General features: G+C 45.1%; 1 protein-coding gene across 1 annotated transcript in view; it reads left to right on the forward strand.

Moving 5' to 3' along the window:
• bmp1a (bone morphogenetic protein 1a) overlaps positions 1-19,831 on the forward strand; it is a 29,871-nt gene that overhangs the window by 482 nt on the left and 9,558 nt on the right. The window contains exons 2-7 of the mRNA XM_084025296.1: positions 7,165-7,272; positions 10,254-10,379; positions 11,295-11,412; positions 12,926-13,104; positions 13,477-13,582; positions 18,794-18,918. Coding sequence (XP_083881422.1) covers positions 7,165-7,272; positions 10,254-10,379; positions 11,295-11,412; positions 12,926-13,104; positions 13,477-13,582; positions 18,794-18,918 — 762 coding nt within the window. The remainder of the gene's footprint in view (positions 1-7,164; positions 7,273-10,253; positions 10,380-11,294; positions 11,413-12,925; positions 13,105-13,476; positions 13,583-18,793; positions 18,919-19,831) is intronic.

Below are 19,831 nucleotides of genomic sequence, written 5' to 3' on the forward strand. Positions count from 1 at the left end.
TGGAAACATTTTCACCCTCGAAGCGCACACAGCGAGCCCGAGTCGCCTCGGATAACCCAGCTCGGAGCGGCTGCAAAGGTTGTAGGAGTGCAAATAAAAAAACAGTAAAAGTTTGGGGGGGAAAAAAAGTTTCAGCCGGCTGTTTTGTTGCAAATGCACTTTTAAAACTAAAGCATGTAGTTGGTGCAGGCGGATTGCTGCACTTTTGATTTCCAGACTTCTTCTTCTTCCGCTCCATTTCTGGTTGCTTTCTTTTCTCTTTTTTTTGCACAATTTTGCTCTCTTTTTTTCTTTTTTCCCTACCGGCTGTTCACACGACCACTGAAACAAAGTGGAGGAGTGGAAGAGTACAATGGCAGCTCAGGAAGTGTTTATGCACACATAATTATGTTTATCAAGGTATTAAACGTGTGTGTGCTTCTTTTGTGCTGAGAATGGCACATTGTTGGGTTTTTTTTATTGGACCATTATTTGGCAAAGCATATCTGACTTGTCATTGTAATCTTGTGTGTGTGTGCGTATGTGTGTATGTGTGTGTGTGTGAGAGAGAGAGCGAGAGAGAGAGAGCTGTCTTGCCAAATCCCTTTGGGGGAGTTTGAACAGATTGTGTTTTCCATCTGGTGAAAGTATTCAGGTTACAGATACAGAGAGTTGGCTTCACTTAAAATGACCTCTAAAAAGTCATGGAATTGCTTACCGATTTGGCATTTGATCATTTTAGTTAGAATGTTGGCGTCCCCCCCCTCCTCCCTGAGAATGTGAGTGCAGAGCGAGATGTAAATATTGTGCTCCGGGGGCGATGTGGCTCTACGTAAACATGACAAAAGGTCAGACTGCAGGATGAACCGCGTCCCATGAACTCCGCTGGATTGTCTTGCATCACTAATATGGCTTAACGACCTCCGACGTGGCGTTCGGATGACTAACCTCTGCTGTTTGGGTTTCATTTTTTCTCTCTCTCTCTCTCTCTTTCTCATTGTTTCCAAGAAATCATTGATATACAACAGGAATGTGTCATCGAGGATGTTCCCACTTGATAATCCCTGAGTGAGGATGTTATCATTATCCAGCTCCTTAAGTGTCATTTGGATGAAGTGCAGTTCTGTTTACGGTTTTTCCTCCGGGAGCGTCTGCAAGACAGGTGGTTGGGAGACAATCACAAGTACTGACTCCCTCTCTTTAACCCTCCAGCGCCCTCCCTCCCTCCCAAACATCCACCTTAGCTGTTCCAAGCTAAATACCTCCACACTCGGTCGATAGCAACATCCTTCACTGCAGTCAGAGAAGATCAGAATGCTTGAGTGATTGATTTCCTCTCGTTTTTCCTCCGCCCTAATCTTCCAAGTGCATCACTGCGCTGAGTCCACTTGATAGCTTTCTGGGGGCCCCGGGGGGCCACGTTGCTGCTTTTAGCACCAGGAAACACACAAAAAAAACACGCTTACGGCCATGCAAAGTGTCAAATGCGGTAATGCTCAGCGAGGAGTTTCTGTCGTTTCTGTCTCCGTGGGTTTCTTCCAATGATTTTCAACGGCATTGTTTTTCCTGTTGTTTGTGTGTTCTGTTCATTAAACCTAAACGATTAGCCGACAAAATCGCATTAGCCGCCTGAGAATTTCTTAATTTCTGGCCAGTTAAGCCGAAAGAATCCCTAAAAAAAAAAAGAAAAATCCACATTTTACGAAGGATTGAATAGAAGGATGGACAGAAACGTGCCTTGATTTGAAGCGAGCAATAACACTGAAGCAGTGCCATCTATTTAGGAAGTTAACCAGTGGAAAATTCCTTAGTTTGCAGAACTCCAAAACTTGGCGGCGTCCCAGGAAGTCATTTAAGACCCTTAACAACCCTCCGAGATTAGATCCTCACTCATTTTCTAAATGAAAAATGGATGAGAGGCAGTCACGCTCACTGTCTGCACCGCTTACGCCGATAATCACCCAGGCAGCGGCTGGATTGACGTGTTCGTATGATTAATTTATGAGGCAAACATCTCAGCCTGCTAAAGACTCCGGTGTCCGTCCGATGCTTTTGACCTCTTGTGCTGCAGACGGGGGTGCCCTCTCTCTCTCTCTCTCTCTCTGTCTCTCTATGTCTCTCTCTCGTGGTTTCCTGGTCTATCTGGGCACCCTCCCTCTGCTGTGACTGGCTCTGATGCTGCACACAGACTGTGGGTCATTCACCTCGTGCCAAGGGAAAGCACGGCTGGAAGGTGGAGGGCAGGCCAGCCAGCCCGCACTCTAACACCAGGTGAGGTGAGTGCAGGCCATTCACGAGTTCAGGGGGGGGGGGGGGGGTTCCTCTGAAGAATTTGTTGTTGCCGCTGTCAACGGCAACTTGTGTTCTTCCTCTCGCCGCTCAGTGCTTTGATTTGAAATACGACAACTGTGTTCTCTTTGATCGCAGCTTTTACTTAAACGTCTGTTTGTTGCCGTTAAAAGCCTCCCTGCATAATATTTCCACTTGTGTAGCATGATAGATTTATAATATAATACCCTGTTAAACCATCTTTTAAGACAAAGGCCATCTAAATCCATAACCTGGACCGATGACCTTTCACACAGTTTGTAAACTTTGCTTTTTATTGGTTTCTTTGCACATGTGAGTCTCTGAAAAACCAGCTAGGAGACGGGTCTCTCTGTTGAACTTCATGATTGGGCCTTTAAGCAACACTTAAGCAGATGCTTTTTTTCTTTTATCATGGAGCGCCGGCTGCATAGCCGAGCCCACACTGGGTGTTTTTTTTACATTACAGGACCCCCGCCACTTCTCTCTCCGCGGGGTTCAGGTGATTAGGGGAGCCGATCTATTCGCACCAGCTCGCCGCGTTAGCTGGAACAATATGTTTGTCGTCGGAGCTAAGTAATAACTAATCTTGCATCACATTAATACAAACTTTGGAGTCAGGAGCCCTAAGTAACAACAAATGCTTTGGGAGAGCTCATTTGAATGGCTCGAATGATGCCCAATTAGCCCGCCTTAATGAGCCGGCTTAACAGCCACTTCTTCATTATTCACAGTTGGGTTTTTTTTTTCCTTTCTTCTAAATAATTCAGCGGCGCCACGTTGCTGTTCAATCTCGGAGAATTGTTTTTCTGTTTCCCTCCACCTGTAGTGAATACAGATAGCTGTTGCTTCGTGGAACGAGTCGAAGGCTGACAAATCTTCCAGATTTAGTTCATCCACAAAACCCCATTTCAACTTTACTTTGGACATCTGTTGTGAGGAAAACCTGCTCTCTCCTCACACCGTGTTTGTCTTGGTGTCTAAACCACAAATATGAAGTCTGGATCGTCTAAATAAGGGGTTTATATTTTGGTCGTGGAGGTTGAAAATCCCTGCCGTGTGGCGATGAATTATTCATCTATATGGAGCTCAAATGCTTAGTATGGTTGACATTAAAAAAAAAAGACAAATGGCTGGCGGGCTGATAAGTCATTAGAGGGGGTTCTGACGGTCGGGTGTATCAGTAATCAGTGGCGGGGATGAGCTGGGAAATCCAATCTGCTAATGGGCTTGATGGAGTGTGAAATGTTAAAGGGGAAGGTAGTCTCTTGCTGTGTGCCCTTTGCAGCCGTCTCGCCGCTTCGCCAACACGACTGAAGCTGTGGCGACAGCGACTCCGTCTCCATCCCGGCCGTGGGTGTGATGAGACTTTTATTGGAAAATAATTACTCTCAGGCTGCAGCTTGACACGTTGCCAGAATCTCTCTTCTAAATACCTTTACTGTTTTAAATGAGCAGAGTGTAGATAAGTGGACTTTTTCAACCCCCCCCCCCCCCCCTCTCTCTCTCTCCTGCCTTGAGCTCCAATTGCAGTGTTAGGAAATGTCAAGGTAAGCATTTGCTAGCGGAATAACAGCTGGTGTTGTTTTTGCAGAGGAGAAAAGTACCATATTTACACGACAACAGGCCTGCATTCTACACTTCATTCCTCAGTTAGGGTCACATAGTTTTTCCTTACTTTTCTTTTACGACTTTGTCTCAATATTGATGCTGCACAGGCTTGTGTTTCCAGATAATCCTCAGAATATCTTAAAATGGCCCTTAAACACTTAACATTTTGTTAAGAAGCAAATATTTTAATGTGTCACAGATAAGACAGACATCTTTCTTTAGTGAACATGCTTTTTACTGCAAAAAAATCAAATAATTTAAATAAAACGATCATAAATCATAAGGAGTCCCTGCACAAATAAAGGATAAATCCATTTTTTTTTAATATATCCTGTATTTTTGACCTGTCTACCATGAAAACAAGCATTTTCAAGTCATCCCATCCCTACCTTTTTACTATTTTCTCCTTTTTTCCCTCAGTGTAGCTTTAAACACAGTGTTTAAAGGGACAATGGCTACACTGGGCACCACTTGGCAGAAAGGACCGGTACCGAATGAAAACCTGAAAAGTGATACTCACTGTCATCAGATGGTAATCGCCTTAACGCAATACGCTATTGGCCTCCATTTGAATTCAAATGCGGCGTTTGTTACCAAACACAGGCTGTGAAAGGCGGCGCCAGGGCATTGTGATGCATTCCAGGCCTTACATATTGGCCAGGCTTTTCTCATCGCTCATCGGGAAAGGTGCTGGTGTCGGGGAAAGGCTGTCCAAACATCTCTGTGAGCACAGCGAGGGGTAAACCGTGGCCTTCTAAATATAGGTTGGAGGTAGGGTCTGCGTGGGCTTAGTATTGATGTTTGTGCAGGTTTCGGTGGCAGATGTCGTGGTCTGGTGCAGATTTATGGGAATAGTCCTGGAGTATTTGACACCAAAGGTCGAGGGTAGGGCGTCACACGAATCAATGGGATTAATTTGGTGGAGATGTATAATCTGACTGGATGCGCTGATTGATGGGGGCAGTCTGAGATGAGAAGGATTAGGATGGTTTAGATTAACTGCAAAAAATTCATCACACATCAGATAAATTCTCTTAGTTTGGTCTGATTAGTTTGTGCATATATTTGCACTTAAACGTCTGATCTAAATTAGAACATCACATAAAACAATGCATCGGCTTTGGTACCACAACTCCAGCTGTTGTCATTAAGGTAATGAATAATGTTTGGATAGAGACGCAGCGCTGTGCTCCACCGCGATCACTCGCCATCTGCCACATAGACGGCGTTTTAATCTACAGTGCGACACACACACACGTCTCCCCGTGTTTGCACTTACAGCGCTCCCGCTCCGGATCACCTTTCTCCGTTGCCTGTCCTCAATCCCGAGGCCCCGCGAGTTTGTGCACAAAAGATTTCCCTGAAACCGTGAGTCTGTGAATAATTAAAAGCCAGGAGACAAGGAGATTAATTCACAATCCCTGAGAGTCTTTCCATAAACCTGCAGCAGCGTCTCCAGGACGACTGCTGTGCCCGGGGGAAATGAGTCCTAATGCCGCTGGGCCGTGCATTTGCTCACTTCAATCTCCACTGTTGTCTGAGAACAATGACACTGCGGATTAAAGCGGGCCTGTCTCCGGCACGGTGGTGCATGATTGGGCAGAGAGCGCAGCCCTCTGTGGACCTCATGGGGGCGGGAGGAAGCCCGGTGGTGCAGGTTGACGCCGTAAAAATAAATGCAGTGAAAAATAACGTCGTGGAGTTGTTTTTGAATACTTTTCCTCCGAGCTTAAGACCTTCTATGACAGCGACTTGGAATTAAGTAGCCTGTTCTTCTCAGTGCTCAGCCAGTTCTGGGAATCAAATAAAAATGTGAAGATAAAAGAGAAAAATGTCCTTCCGTTGTCAGCCTATCCATCCTATACTGCACGACTTCTTATCAGTGCTGTTAGAATGAGTGCTGATTGGGAGTCTGTTTTGTGTCTTGGGGATTTGGTTGGAGTGGATCAGTGTGTGTTTTTTTTTTTGCGAGCACAAATTAGAGGATCCCTTTGACCTCTGGAATTCCAACCCGTCCTCAGTGCGTGTCCTGTCTTGCCTGCTGTGATCTGCACCTTTTCTTATTGCTGTCATTAGTCTCTAATCCCAAACACAGTCATTCTGCTGTGCATCCTCCACGTCCTGCAGGCTGGAAGACTGGCCTGCATCGACCAAAGCCAGCTCCAGATTGTTTCAATAATACTCTTCTGAGCAATAGGGACCCCAGCCAAGTGTTGGGTTTTTTTTTCTGTCTGTCTTTGCTTCTATTGTGCGTTTCATCCCCCTTTTCTCTCTCGTCTCAGACCTCAAACTTTCATGGAAGTGCAGGAGATAGACTATCTTCTCTGTGGATGTTGTTGTTGCCTTATCTACACGTGATTCATGTTTTTTCATAGTAAAGGTAGGTTTTTATCAGGGTGAAACCTTGAAGATTTACAGATTCAAACTTTTAAAAACAAAAACCTACTGTAAATGACTCCCATTAACCCTCTGGGTTGGTCTCCCCTCCACAACACGCAGGCAGAAGGCTGTCATGTTCATTCTGCCTTCCCTATTCAGCGCTGCGGTGCGGCCGGGGAGGATGTGTGCTCTTCCTCTCTTCCCTTCCTTCCCCTTCTCGTTGTCATCTCCTGTTCAGACACAGATTACAGTGGCATCCCCCCCCCTCCGCATACAAGCCCTGCCATAAATCCTAAGAGACGCGCTGGTGTTAAAATGCCTGTAAAAGCGAGCGCCCTGTCGCCGCGGAGATGACTCCTCGCTCATCCGCCAAAGAAATGGGGCATTTAGTAGGAATCCCATAAAGCACATTCCTCCTATAGTGGGATCGTTTGGTTATTTTTCTCTCTCCTTGGCCTTATTAAAGAGCTATCAGTTCAAGGTGGCCCATATTACTCCAGTCGAGGCGGTGTCATCACATCTTGCTATAGCTCTCCAGGGATGCTGAAGCACGCGGTGTGAATTTTTGCATTGTTCTGTAACATCTGGATTAATCATGTCAAAGGTCAGGTTTCTGAGTTCATACTCTTTGCCCGAACAATTTCTATCCTGTAATTTGGAGTCGAGACATGGTGGCCTTCCCGTTAGCCTCGCTGCGTGGAAAGGGTAAAGGGAGAAGAAGAAAGGAATGAAGTATGTTTTTGTATATTTATGGGTTACCTTCTTCTGACTGGGCCTCCATGCGGCCGCCTCTGTCTGAGCAGGAAAAGCTTGAGGCGACTCGGCGCCTCAGACTCCATATCGTGCCGTCGCCTGACCGTCGTCTGACGTGTGCCATCTCTGTTTCAGTCGCCTTCCTGGGAGACATCGCTCTCGACGAGGAGGACATGCGATCGTTCAGAGTGGACAGGATCATCAATTTGGCGCAGAGGACCGTCCAGTTCGTCAATCACACAGGTAACGACAACGGCAGCTTTAGGGATGAAAGGAAATCCCTGGTTAGAGTGTTTTGGATTGGCGCTCTAGATGAAATAAAATTGCACACACTTCACTTCCCACATTTGATCTCCCATCAGGGATAAGTCCGGTCCTCTCCGAGTGAGAGTAGGCAGCAGCACCTGTTGGACAGCATTGTTTTGTGTTTTTCACGAGCTGCCTTTTAAATGCCTCTGCCTACAATTGCCCTGTTATCACTACACTTGTATCGCCATGTTTGGGAGTAATTGCACGGCTTTGTCAGCTTAAATGTTGCTCTTAAAATAAAAAAAATAAAAAGTGGTATTTAAGAAACAGCTGTGAGTCAGCAGAGTACAATAGGTTTCACAATCCTATAAACTCCATGTGAGCATGAATCAACAAGTAGACGCATGTTGCCGTTTGTCAGTGAACTGTGTCAGTTTGTTCTTTTTCACTGGAGTCAATGAGCCGCGGGATAACAAACAACATTTCAGCTGCTCTATTAGAATATCCTTCACACCAGATCCGGATCCAGATCCAGATCCAGTAAGGTTGCTGCTCGGGGTGCTGAGATCACCAGATCCACCCGTCGCTCCTCCACAATACACATATTCTTCTGTTCTCTGTTTGCAAGATGACATGATGGCGGCAATGCAGCATGTTTAACAGATCAGTTACACCAGATGTGGATCCTATTTAATAGTCCAGTTGTTGTTTCTACAATATCAGGCCTCTTAAATCCAGGAAATGCACAAATCAATGAAATCCCCAAGAGTAAAATGTTTCTACGACTGAACGCATTAAGTCAACTTTCATAGCAAATCGGTACAAACATCTGACGTAGAATTATAATATGTTTTAATATTCTCAGATTAAGTAAAACCATATGAAATTGACCATCAGGAAACTAGACAAATCATAATCTGAATTGATTCAACACGGTGTCAATTATTATCCTTTTTTTTATTCAATACATATCTCAATGCTGTCTCGAGTGTTTCACCTCCATGGATTATGAACTTATCATAAACCTGAAAGCAGCAGCTGTCTGGTTAACTTCGTCCTTTCTCCAGGTGTGGTCGTTTCTCTTAGCCTGATCCCGACTCTAATCCTGGTTTTCTTTCAGCCCTACACAAAGACAGGTTGAATAAATAACACCCAATAACCAAAACCAACCTTTGACCTAAAAGCCTCCCCTGTCTCGCTCTGAATGAAGGTGGTAGATCTAATCATTATAATAAACACATCTTCCAGGAGACTCTGTCTGATCAGCTAACAGCAGAGTTGGCTCTTATCAGACGTTCCCTCAACACATGCACAAGTGTACGTGCTAATTGATCTCGCCAGGCTGTGAACACTCGCAGACTGAAATTCGACGGAACACATTGTCCCAGCAAAAAAAAAAAAACAGTGCAAGCGGTTTGCATGTAGATTTCCTGAGAAAAGATGAGGCCTCTCAGTCGCACGGCTCCGAGCGTTGTTATGGAACAACGCTCCGTGTGCAGGATGTACTCGAACCAGATGCACTACGTTTCTACGGCGATACATCCAGTACAAAGAGATCCGTCAGGGTCGTCCAGCTGATGTCTCACAATAAAGTCCTTCTTTATACTGGAAGTGTTGCTGGATTTTTTTTGGCCTCAGATGACTTTTCCCCCCATTTTCCATAAAGTAAAGGAGGTTATGCCAGACATGCAGACTCTACGGTTTCTGCAGGGATCACATAAAACGTCTCATTGGATAGAGTACCATGGGGGGTTCTGAAGGTTTTGCATGAAACACAGATTTAACCCAAAATATGAGAAACTGTCGGGAGTGTTTATGTGGAAGGAAAACCTGCAGCGTTCCAACCCTCTAAAGCATGTTTTTGATCGGATGAAAGAAGAATGAATGGAAGGAACAATGAAAAGGTTGTCTTTTATAGAAATGTTAATGGGGTGGCTTGAAATCACGACTTCTTCCCAACACACCCATTAAATCCCTGCACTGCGTGAACTCTATCTAAAGGTCGGCGTTTGGTCATCAGGTTCTGAAGGTTTCTCTCCTCCACATTCGACTGATCCTCCGTATTAGGGAAGCAGTCTTACTTTTTTAACAAGGATGTATTTCCGTACGGTGATGTCATAGCAGGCATAATCCAAAGTCAACATTTATTTCCTTTAAAGGTCGCAACTTCTCAAAACTATAAAACATTATTCCTGGATGTGGTGACAAGAAAACAACCACACTGTTGTCGTTTAACGTTGTTTTTTTAAACCGCCTTTCTTCTGTTTAACACGCTGAGTCACCACTTTCTCCTCGATGTAACGCCATCCTGAATTAATAAGAAATCTAAATGTTTGAGCTCGATTCAGATAATAAGAACACATCAGTGAGAATTAACACCAAACATATTAAAAACTAATGATTTCACTGGCTCATTAAATGCATTTAAAACCAACAAGAAAAAAGAACTTTCCGTTATATAAATATATGTCTGCATCCTTTTTTCTTAGCTGTTCGTTTTTCTGTCCCAGATGATAGCGGTTACATTTCTGCAGCATAATGAGGTACAGTTGGGCGTCTGTTCCGTGTGCGGTTCACATATGGATGTTTCTTATTATAATCGCCAGGTTTAGGCGGGAGCTTAGTCTCCATGGTTACTCTGCATTTAAGTGCGCTTGAGCGACATTAAAACGGTGAAATTAATTTGGAAGTATAAAGAATTCAGCTTCAATGAAATCCATTTGTGCAAAAAATGGGAAGAAGAACGTTGTTATTTGAACAAACTTCTCTTTTAAGGGATTAAATGTGTCCTAAATGAGAAATAATAATTAGTGTTTCTGAACGGCGTCAAACCTCGAACAATGTCCTGTAGTTTTAGGAGGAAAAGTCTCTTTTGTAACCCGATGGGTAAAGTATATGCTTTTGCTCCGTCAGACCCAGAAATGTCACTTATGATGTTGTTTTTTTGTCGTCTTTTTTTCCTCTGAAATCTTCAGGCTCAACCAATCAGAGCAGCCAAACTCGACCAGGTTCACGTCGCAGGAAAAGAGCCGCCACCTCCAGACCGGAACGAGTTTGGCCTGAAGGTGTCATTCCCTATGTCATCAGTGGAAACTTTAGTGGTAAGTAACAGCAGTGTACTCTCCAGATGATGGAAAAGGAAGTATTGATGCATCATAATGAAGATGCATTAAGCTTTTATATATTTCATGTATTGATTGTTACTGATCGTGGTCCTGAAGTGGGGAAGTCGTCCTTCTTGGACTTTAATGTGTTCAAAACAGAAGAGATGCACATGGATTGTCATCTCTCCAGTTATCGTCAATAAGCAGGCTGTTGAGTTTGTCCTTAATTATAAATATCTCAGCACTTTTATTGAAGTTTCCCTTTGGTTTCCATGTTAAGTTTGACCATTTTATGTTTATTCTTCTTTTATCAAATCTGTTCTTACCTCTTTCTTTTATCTGTTTGCACGACTCGCTTACCCTCAGAAATACAAACAGACTGCAGGCTCTTGTGAAGGCGTGCAGGGAAATTGCGGGCATTAACCTGAACGACCTCACAGACCTGCCGGCCGGTGAATTCATCCGGTCGCAGATTAATTCTACCAAGATGTAGGACCAACAGACGGAAAAAACATTTTTGTCCCTGCTGCCATTTCGGTCTTTTAGATGGTTTATTTATTGGTGTTCTTGTGTTGATGTTGTGTGGAAACTGCCAGCTGCACGACAAATTGTCCCCTCTGGGAAAATAAAGGCAAAGAGAGACAAATTCCTCTGGATGAATTATGTAGTCACGTTTAAAGTTGAGTTGTGCAAGCAATTTGTTCAAAAGCAAAAATAAGTAGTAAGATTAGGAAACTTTACAAATAGGTTTACATTGTGATGTTTCAGTAACTCTCTATCCAACTGTTTCCAGCTCTTCCTGCTTCCATTCATCTCCCTCTTTTCTATAAAATGTAAAGTGTGTGTGTGTGTGTGTGTGTGTGTGTGTTATGTCCGCTCTGCTGATCTCAGCCTCTCTGTCGTCCCATTCAGGCAGCCAGCGGGCGATATTCCGCCAAGCCATGCGTCACTGGGAGAAGCACACCTGTGTGACCTTTATAGAGAGGACGCAGGAGGAGAGCTACATTGTCTTCACCTACCGACCATGTGGGTGAGTCAGTGGGGTTTTTAGCTCCTCCGCATGAGGGACCCGAACAATGCCCGGCCTCCGTTGAGCCCCTCGTCGTTATCTACAGCTAATTATTTAGCGTCAAAGTCGTTTCCCTCGCTTCCTTTTTCCGCCATTGTTCCTCCCGTCTGTTCACAGTGAATCCCGCTCAGTGGCCAGGAACGTTTCCTGCGCCTCATCATCGTCATACTGCATCGCTCGCCAAGCATGCTTCCTCCATAACCCCCCGTTTGCTGCGCTCCACTAAAGTTGAGGCTCAGCATTTTCTCCTTAAACAGACGCTCAGGGGGGGAAGTGCTGGTTGTGGCTCTTTGTTGTTGCTAAGCGACTATTGACAACCTGTTTGGGCGTGCTGGGCTCTTTTATTTGGTGATGAAATACTTTAAATTAAAGCACTTGCTGCTGTTGGGAACACAAACCAGTGCAACCCCTTTTTTTTTTTTTAAATTCAGATTCCTGTGGAGAAACACACACCAGAGCTGTGAGGAGAAGTTAAGAAGGTTCCCGGGGGACGCACAAACCTCAAGCGTTCCCATATTTTTAGTCTCGCGCACTGATTTAAACCACAGCCATTATGTCGTTTTACACAATATACCGCTGATATGTATCACTCGACCGCCGAACAGAAAGCGGATGCTCATGAAACGGGAGCATTTTTCCCCCCCAGCCAACTGTTGATAGCCATTTTTAGCCCGGTAACCAGCCCCTCTGGAGCAACAGGCATGACATTATCCACGCAGGCGGCAGCGGTTAGCAGCGGGAACGCTTTGACTCTGCTGCATATTCAGCAGGCCTCCCATCTGTCCCTGTGCAAAGTTCAAGGCGTGTCTCAGGAAAAAGGCCTGGCCCGGCTCGCGGTAATTAGAGAGCGGCTGTCTGGCCCACAGGGCCGTGATGTGTGTGTGCGCCCTCGTCCTTTTTTACCCAGACTCCCACACTGAGCCTTTCATGTCCACGCTGAGTCGACAGCGCTGATGCAGCCGGGGCCCGCTTCCTCCGTCGCTGTCGGCGTTGGCGTTTAGGGGGCGATGAATGAATGTCACTCCTTTGCAGCGTTTTGTATGACGGGTCGCCCTCACACAGCTCTCCTGTTAAAAAAAACAAAACAGACCAGAGGTTGTTGAGATGATGTCGTTCTCATTACAAGCGCCATTATACGTATATAGTGAATATATAGGAGCTAGTAAACATTATAGAGCCAGACATGCATTCCTTCTCCTCCCCTGGGAAACTTTCTTTGGCCTCCCTCTGTAGTTTCCACTTGCTCCAGGTGTTTTTTTTCATTTACTAAAACATGGAATCTAGTCATATACACTGTTGCCCATACAGTTAGAATATTTAGCTTTATTCCTATTTAAATGCATCAGTAACAACTTTAACATTAACATTATGTGTTCTAATGCGTTATAGAAGGCAAATGATTCCAACTTCATGGCCGACCCTGTATAAACCTGTATTTTGACTCTTCCGTGTGTGTCGGGCTGCTGATCTACAGGTGCTGCTCCTACGTGGGTCGTCGCGGCGGCGGCCCTCAGGCCATCTCCATCGGGAAAAACTGCGACAAGTTTGGCATCGTGGTGCACGAGCTGGGTCACGTGATCGGGTTCTGGCACGAGCACACGCGGCCCGACCGGGACGAACACGTCAGCATCATCCGGGACAACATCCAACCAGGTACGACCCCCCCCCTCCCTCCTGCTCTCTTATCAAATCCCTCAGCAATAATGTGGGAAGATGCAGTGAGAGGCAAAAATAATACAAGTAACGCGTTTGTACTTGCAGAAAGTCTGGGTTAGAACAGGAGAATAACCACCAGTTGGGAGATAGACTTCCAACTTGTGACAGTCAGCTTTTTTTCAACATTTTTGTCTATGAAATATCAAATGTTGAATCCCTTTTGTTCTCCACCAGCTGTGTCGTGCATCTGCATCTCATATGATCCACATTTCAGAAAATAACTGTACTCACCTCACCTTTGACATACATGCGGTGGCACAGCGTGACTCCGCTCCACGTTTCAACTTCTCCCTTAATCCCTTTCCGCAGGACAAGAGTATAACTTTTTGAAGATGGAGCCGGGGGAGGTGGACTCTTTGGGAGAGGTCTATGACTTTGACAGCATAATGCACTATGCCAGGAATACATTCTCCAGGTAGGAGCCAAGTTCCACTCCGTACGCCCCAGACATGAGAACCGGTCTCAGATCGGGCCAAGCCGTTTCCCTTCTCCGCTCGCAACCTTTTAACCCATTATCTTTATTTTCCGTTTCTGCTCTTAAAGGTTTTTTATGAGTGTATATAGATCTAGTAATGCACCGGGTCTGTCTACGGGCTGCTGCTGAGTAATGGGGCAGGATTCCTCAAGAGAAGAATGAAACACATAATTCTCCCCTATAATAAATCACTAGAAAACTAGCATGTAGCCCGAGGACATCAAGATTAGAGGAGACTCGTCGAATCCGTCTGGAATCTGAATTGTTTTCCTTTGCTGTTTGAGTTCAATTGCAAAAAGGAGAAAGTGGGTCTTTAGTTTATATTTCTAAAGTAGCTCATTCAGAAAGCCTCTATTTTGAACAAAGTGGGATTTTTTTTTTTCTTCAACAATCGATGCTCAAATTGCCTGGGGCTTTGGGGAGACTGGAGGAGCCTTAATGTGATTTATGGAATATTTGAACGAGATGAAATTGCTTATTTCTGTAATGGAAATACTGAAGGGGGTCAGAATAGAACGCACTAGTGTGAAGTATGAAATCTGACGTGTCTGGTTCCATTTAGCTTCTTCCTCTGAGAGCGGATCTGTCAGTTTTACATCTTTACCTGTTTGCTCATTCACTCTTTTTTCACTCTCATCGCAGCATTAGTGTTTAAAAAGTGACTTAAATCCAACACCAAGTTTTGTAGTGAAAGTGTTTGGGATGTCCCGGCTCCGTCCCACAGCCTGTTCACATTGCCACGTCCCTCCTCGGTCCCTGCTGGGTTTGCAGTCCCAGTAAAGCAGCGTCGGTCCCGGGGCTGAGCCGACCCCCACAGTAGCCCCGCTTCATCATCGCAAGATAATGTCTTTCAGAGCTATGTGAAGCTGCTTGTAAAAGTCGTGCTTTCGCACCACGAAGCGCCTCATTATGCTCCGAACGGCTCTTTGAAGAGGCGTTGGTGATTAGCAGCATGATGTTCACCCCGGGCTCCTGCAGGGACTCATATTTTTATTTCCGAGGTCCGCTGCAAAACCCTTTTTAGCACCTGAATGGCACCCGGGCGTTATGACACACGCATTGTTACTGATCGTTGCTCTCCACGCACGGTTTAACGCAATGTGAAGCCATGACATGTTTTTGGTTAACGTCTCCCTGGTTCTTGTTTTCCCGTTTTTCAGAAAAAAGCTTTAAGGCAAACAAACGCTTACGATACTTAGATGTTTTATTCTGGAAACTCATCTTCACAAGTTTGTGACTTTTATGAGTTTTGAAGCATGAATGCATTTGATAGAAGTAAACCGCTATCATTAGACAAACTACACCACGGTGACATGACTTCAAATTCCAAAATAGAGTTCCCGAAACATGTAGTGAATTAATGTAAAGGATTATTTCTCGACATTGTCACTCCCTTTTTCTTCTCTATTGTTCTTCCAGTGGACGGTTAGCAGGTGTGATAAGAATGAATGAACCTTCGTTACAGAAAGTTCCATTACATCATATTTCATTTTTAAAACATGATGTTTGTTTGCATAATTGGTCTTTGGGCAAAAAGAGAATACGGAAAGCATTCTAGGACATTTTAAAGTGCAACAATGTGTATATATATAAAGCAGCTTTTTCATTTTAATGCTTACCACGCAATTGTCAAGTTGCTGCCAGTTGCTGTTTTCAGATGAGTCAAGGCCACACACACACACACACACACACACACACACACACACACACACACACACACACACACACACACACACACACACACACACACAGAGAGAGGATGTGGGGGCGAGACAGACGCAGACAGACGGGCGTGTTTCTCCAGTATGATCATATTGTTCTGAAGTAAAATGTACACACGTAGTAATTATGGGAATCATAACTTGTAAATCAATAAAATACTTTTTTATTTAATACATCTGGCGTGACGGGAGGATACTCGGCATTTGTGGGGCAGGTGGATCACTCGGTGGGGCATTGCCCCCCGTATCCATGGTTACAACTGGCCTTGTTCCCCTGGACTCAGTAAACAGATTCACATGACTCTAATTTTTATTAGACTTTGGACACTTTTATTTAAATAACAGGACCAACAAGCATACATGGCTGACCTGTGGACCCCCAGATTACAACAAATATGTTACTAAATTATGTTGGATACTGGAAACATCCTGTTTGTGAAACTGTTAAAGTGTCCCATTTGCTCAACACATCATTTTTGTCTCCAGCTATCCTCGTTCCTTTTCCAGATGTTCTGCTGTCATCCGGCGGTTCACAGGCGTCAGAGGAAAGAGCTTTCTAGAAAAAACCCCATGACAAACGCTGGTCAGTCTGGGCTTTTCCTCTATAGTCATCCTCGGCCGGGGCTAATTTGAAGTGTTTTTCACCAGCTGGGTGACTGAGAAACCCCAAATAGAGACGTTGACTCACGTTCAGAGATGTGATTACAGAAGCATCCCTTTCTGACAAACCCGCCCATGTACGTTAAAGATATTTCGCAAGCCGTGACAACCGAACTTCCGCGGTGTAAATATTGTGATTAACTCCTGCTGTCGTGTGTGGGATGGGACTTAAGTTTTGTGTATGTGTCTGTTTGCATGGATAAACAGTATGCAGTGCTCGACGTACAGCAGGAGTCGGCTCGACAGCCAGAGTGGGTGTGATGTGATCTATGGGCACCCAGAATCAGATCATTACCTTACTCCGATATGAGAACCAGCTGTTGGCTGTCCTTTTGTTCTCACGTGGCTCTTTATATCTGTGTATATATATATATAATTATTTAATTATCTCCACCAGCGGTTCTCCCATGCCCTATGCTACTCTCTCAGCGTATGGGCCTCTTCCCAAGTCAACTGCCATGCTCTTGCTGCAAACAGATTCTGGGAAGCAGAGAGGGAATCTTTGTCTAAGCGGAGGCTGCAGCTGGGTGTAGGCCAATGCACAGAAATGCATCCAGGTCAAGAATGCACACAGAGTGGAGCTGCGAGATTTTTATTTTGTTTGGGAAAACGAGGAAATGGAGAGTCAAATGGAAGAGGAAGAGGAAACTTTACTTATATTTAGAAAACAAAGTGAAAATTCAAAGGAAAGCCTGAAAATAAGACATGTTACAACATCCATAAAAGAACATCAAATTATCTAATTTTAGTTCATACCAAATCCAGCTCCTTCTCCTTAGTGGGCTTTCAGGTCGACATGGTCCTCTTGTGACCTGACCTAAAGTCCACTGCATGTGATGAACTGTTTCCAGTTCTTGTTTTTATAGAAGATCTCATATTGGATTGCTCCACGCTTAAACAGGATATCCATTTAGTTGCTGTCACTCTTTGGGTCAAGGTTTGGACTCAACCTCTCGGCCCTCTAAAGAACCTCCTGGTCCTCGGGGTAATCCGGCCTGTTCCGTCTTCACTCCGGCCCTCGACTCCGCTGCTCTCCTAATTTGTGGAACCGTGTTGATCAATAAGACCGTTTAAACACGAGGGAGGCGATGCCTTCGCCTCTCGCTGCCGAGGCTTTCACACACAAGAGGCTCCTGTTAGCTTTTCACAAGTCATTCCGAGGCCCTTTTTTTCTTGAACACCGATTGGCTGATTTACCTGTGCCAGTGTCTTTCTCTCCCCCCCTCCCCTCTCGGCGTGTTTGCCCGGTGTTTTACAGTAAATCACCGTGGGAAGCCGGGCTCTTTGCCTCGGGTGTTGTTGGGAAGATTTCATGGCTTGTCTTGATGTTTTTGCCGTGTCTCCTGGGGACAAGCAGCGCTGATCCCCGTGTTTTTTTGTCTGGGGGCGTGTTACCCGACCACTATACCCCCCCTCCTTTCCTTTTTTTTTTGCTCCAGAGATATTTTTCAGGCCCCGGTGCATGGAGCGGTGCCAACTCAAATAGAGACCTGCCAGTGTGCCCTTTGTCTGCGCTGACACCGGCTGGAGTGGCGTTCTTTTTCACCCGCAGCCAGCAGCGTACGGGCTCCTGGAAGCTCACAGGCAGACGGGGTAGAGTCTAAACTGTTAGCTCAGGCTGCTCTGTTTGCACATGCCTGGCGTTGATAGGCATGTCGCCATGGGAACGGCGAGGGAGCCAGGCCGTTGCTCGCCAATACTTTTAGAGGGGGGGGGGGATGGAGATGATAAACTAGCAGTGTCAAGTGAGACAGCAGTGTGAAAAGAGTTTCTGCCATTAAAAAAAAAAAAAAGTAGACGCTTTACCTGATTGTTTTATTTTTACAGTTTGTTCATGGAAATACAGCACCTCTGGGGAAGGTCTCGAGCTCTGAGTTTGGGTCCATCTGTAAAGCAGACGCTCCTGAAGAATGACGTTAGCGCTAACCTCCGAAACAGACCGCGTGACCCCTGACCTCAAAGGGAGACTTTGATAAGTGTCTGCAACTGTCCATCTGTTGTATGTCAGCCAGAGAGGGGAAAAAAGACTCAGAAAAATAAAATAAAAAAAAGCATACTTTTACATTCATATGTCGGTGGAAGAAAAACAGCATAAAGAAGAGTGAAATTATTTCTATTTTAAAGTACGGTCTAATTAGCACATCCCCATTGGTTACTTATTAATAGAGTGTTTATTCATAGAGACGAGGTTTTGTTTAATCCTGTTAATGATATTAGTTTTATTACAGTACACGCAGGCAGGTCAGGATCATGGTTAGAATACTCTTGTGTCCACACAGGTGTGTGGGTGTGCATCTCATTACAAGCAGGCAATTTGCATTATTATGATTAGAGTGGTAGAAATGTTGACTGATTTCATTAGATGGGAGGGTTTTTCATCAGTGTTCTGAGTCACCGGGTTTACACGTCTGCTGAAAAGCTCATCCAAAGTGAAAATATATATAATTTAAAAAATAAAACGAGCTCTCCATGCCCCTCTTCTCTGATGGATTGTGATGTATTTTTCCTAGAAAACAGCCACGTTTTTATTTGATTTGGCTAAGCATTGGACTGGCAGGGCTCATTTTCACCACTGTGTCTCAATTCTTTTATAATTTTGTCCGTAAAAATGTTGACAGTGATTGAATTGCGCTGTTTGATGGTGAGTCACTTAATCCTCCAGCAGACGTGTTTCTGTGGCTCGGCGCACGCTGGAATAGTTATCAGGATCGAGCGCACGCCGCCCCGGGTTTCACGCGACATTAACGTCAAGCCCTTTGCTGAATTTCAGAGGCATCTTCCTGGACACCATCCTGCCGCGCTACGATGTGAACGGAGTGAGACCACCCATTGGCCAGAGAACCAGACTGAGCAAAGGGGATATCGCACAGGCACGCAAACTCTACAAATGCTCCAGTAAGACCAAAATGACAGATGCTGTCTGCTATGGTTTTTTTTTTTCCTGTCTATTTTTTGCATGTGTGTGTAAAATAGCCCAGAGAGAGAGAGAGAGGTCTGCAGCTCCTCTTGCCTTCCCAAGATGCAGCTCAGTGTGGAAATAGCCAAGCGTCTACTGTTGATGTGGTCGACGGTTCCTTGGCTACGGCGTCCAAGACTCCCGAGGTGGGAGGAGAGTAAACACTATCCAGGGACAGGAAGTTTGTCATCACTCTTTTTCCCGGATAGATGCGGGAGAACAGCTGTCCTGAGAGGACGCTGACTAAAAAAAAACGTGAGCAATGTAAACCGTGAGGGGAGTTAGCCCCACCCCTTTTCCCCGGAAACCACTCGCTTTGTTTCTGATTCCAGGGAGGATAGAAAGAGAGAGGTAAACAGGATTTATAGCGCTAACAGATGTACACGGAGAACGGCCTTCTGTTGAATGGATCTGATGACAAATTGTAGGTCAGGCCGTTATAGCTGAGCTGTCAGCCTCGCAGTGAAGCTCCATGAATAGACCAGTCACCAGTCGGTGTGGTTTTGGTGGAAAAGTTTAACCTCAAGTGGGTCTTTTTGTCTGGTGATGGAGAAACCGAGTGGATGATGTGATGCACACTGTGTGGGGGGGGGGGGGGGGATGATGTGATGATGAGTCTCCGCATGTTCGTGGGGAGCAATAAACCCTTGAAGAGCCACGGATCCCCCCACATTTACGAGAGCTCGGTTTAACCTCTGCCGAGCATTATGACGAACAACTCCTAGATCCTCGCTTTATGGTTCGCACACGAACCTTCTGGGAAGCGACGTATGTGAAGAGTCGTGGGAGATGTTTTTCCTTCCTCCCTGGAAACGCATCCCGAGGTAAAGATAACACGATAATACCGAACAC

Source organism: Eutrigla gurnardus, assembly GCF_963514095.1.
Source record: "Eutrigla gurnardus genome assembly, chromosome: 13".
NCBI classification, from domain to species: domain Eukaryota; kingdom Metazoa; phylum Chordata; class Actinopteri; order Perciformes; family Triglidae; genus Eutrigla; species Eutrigla gurnardus.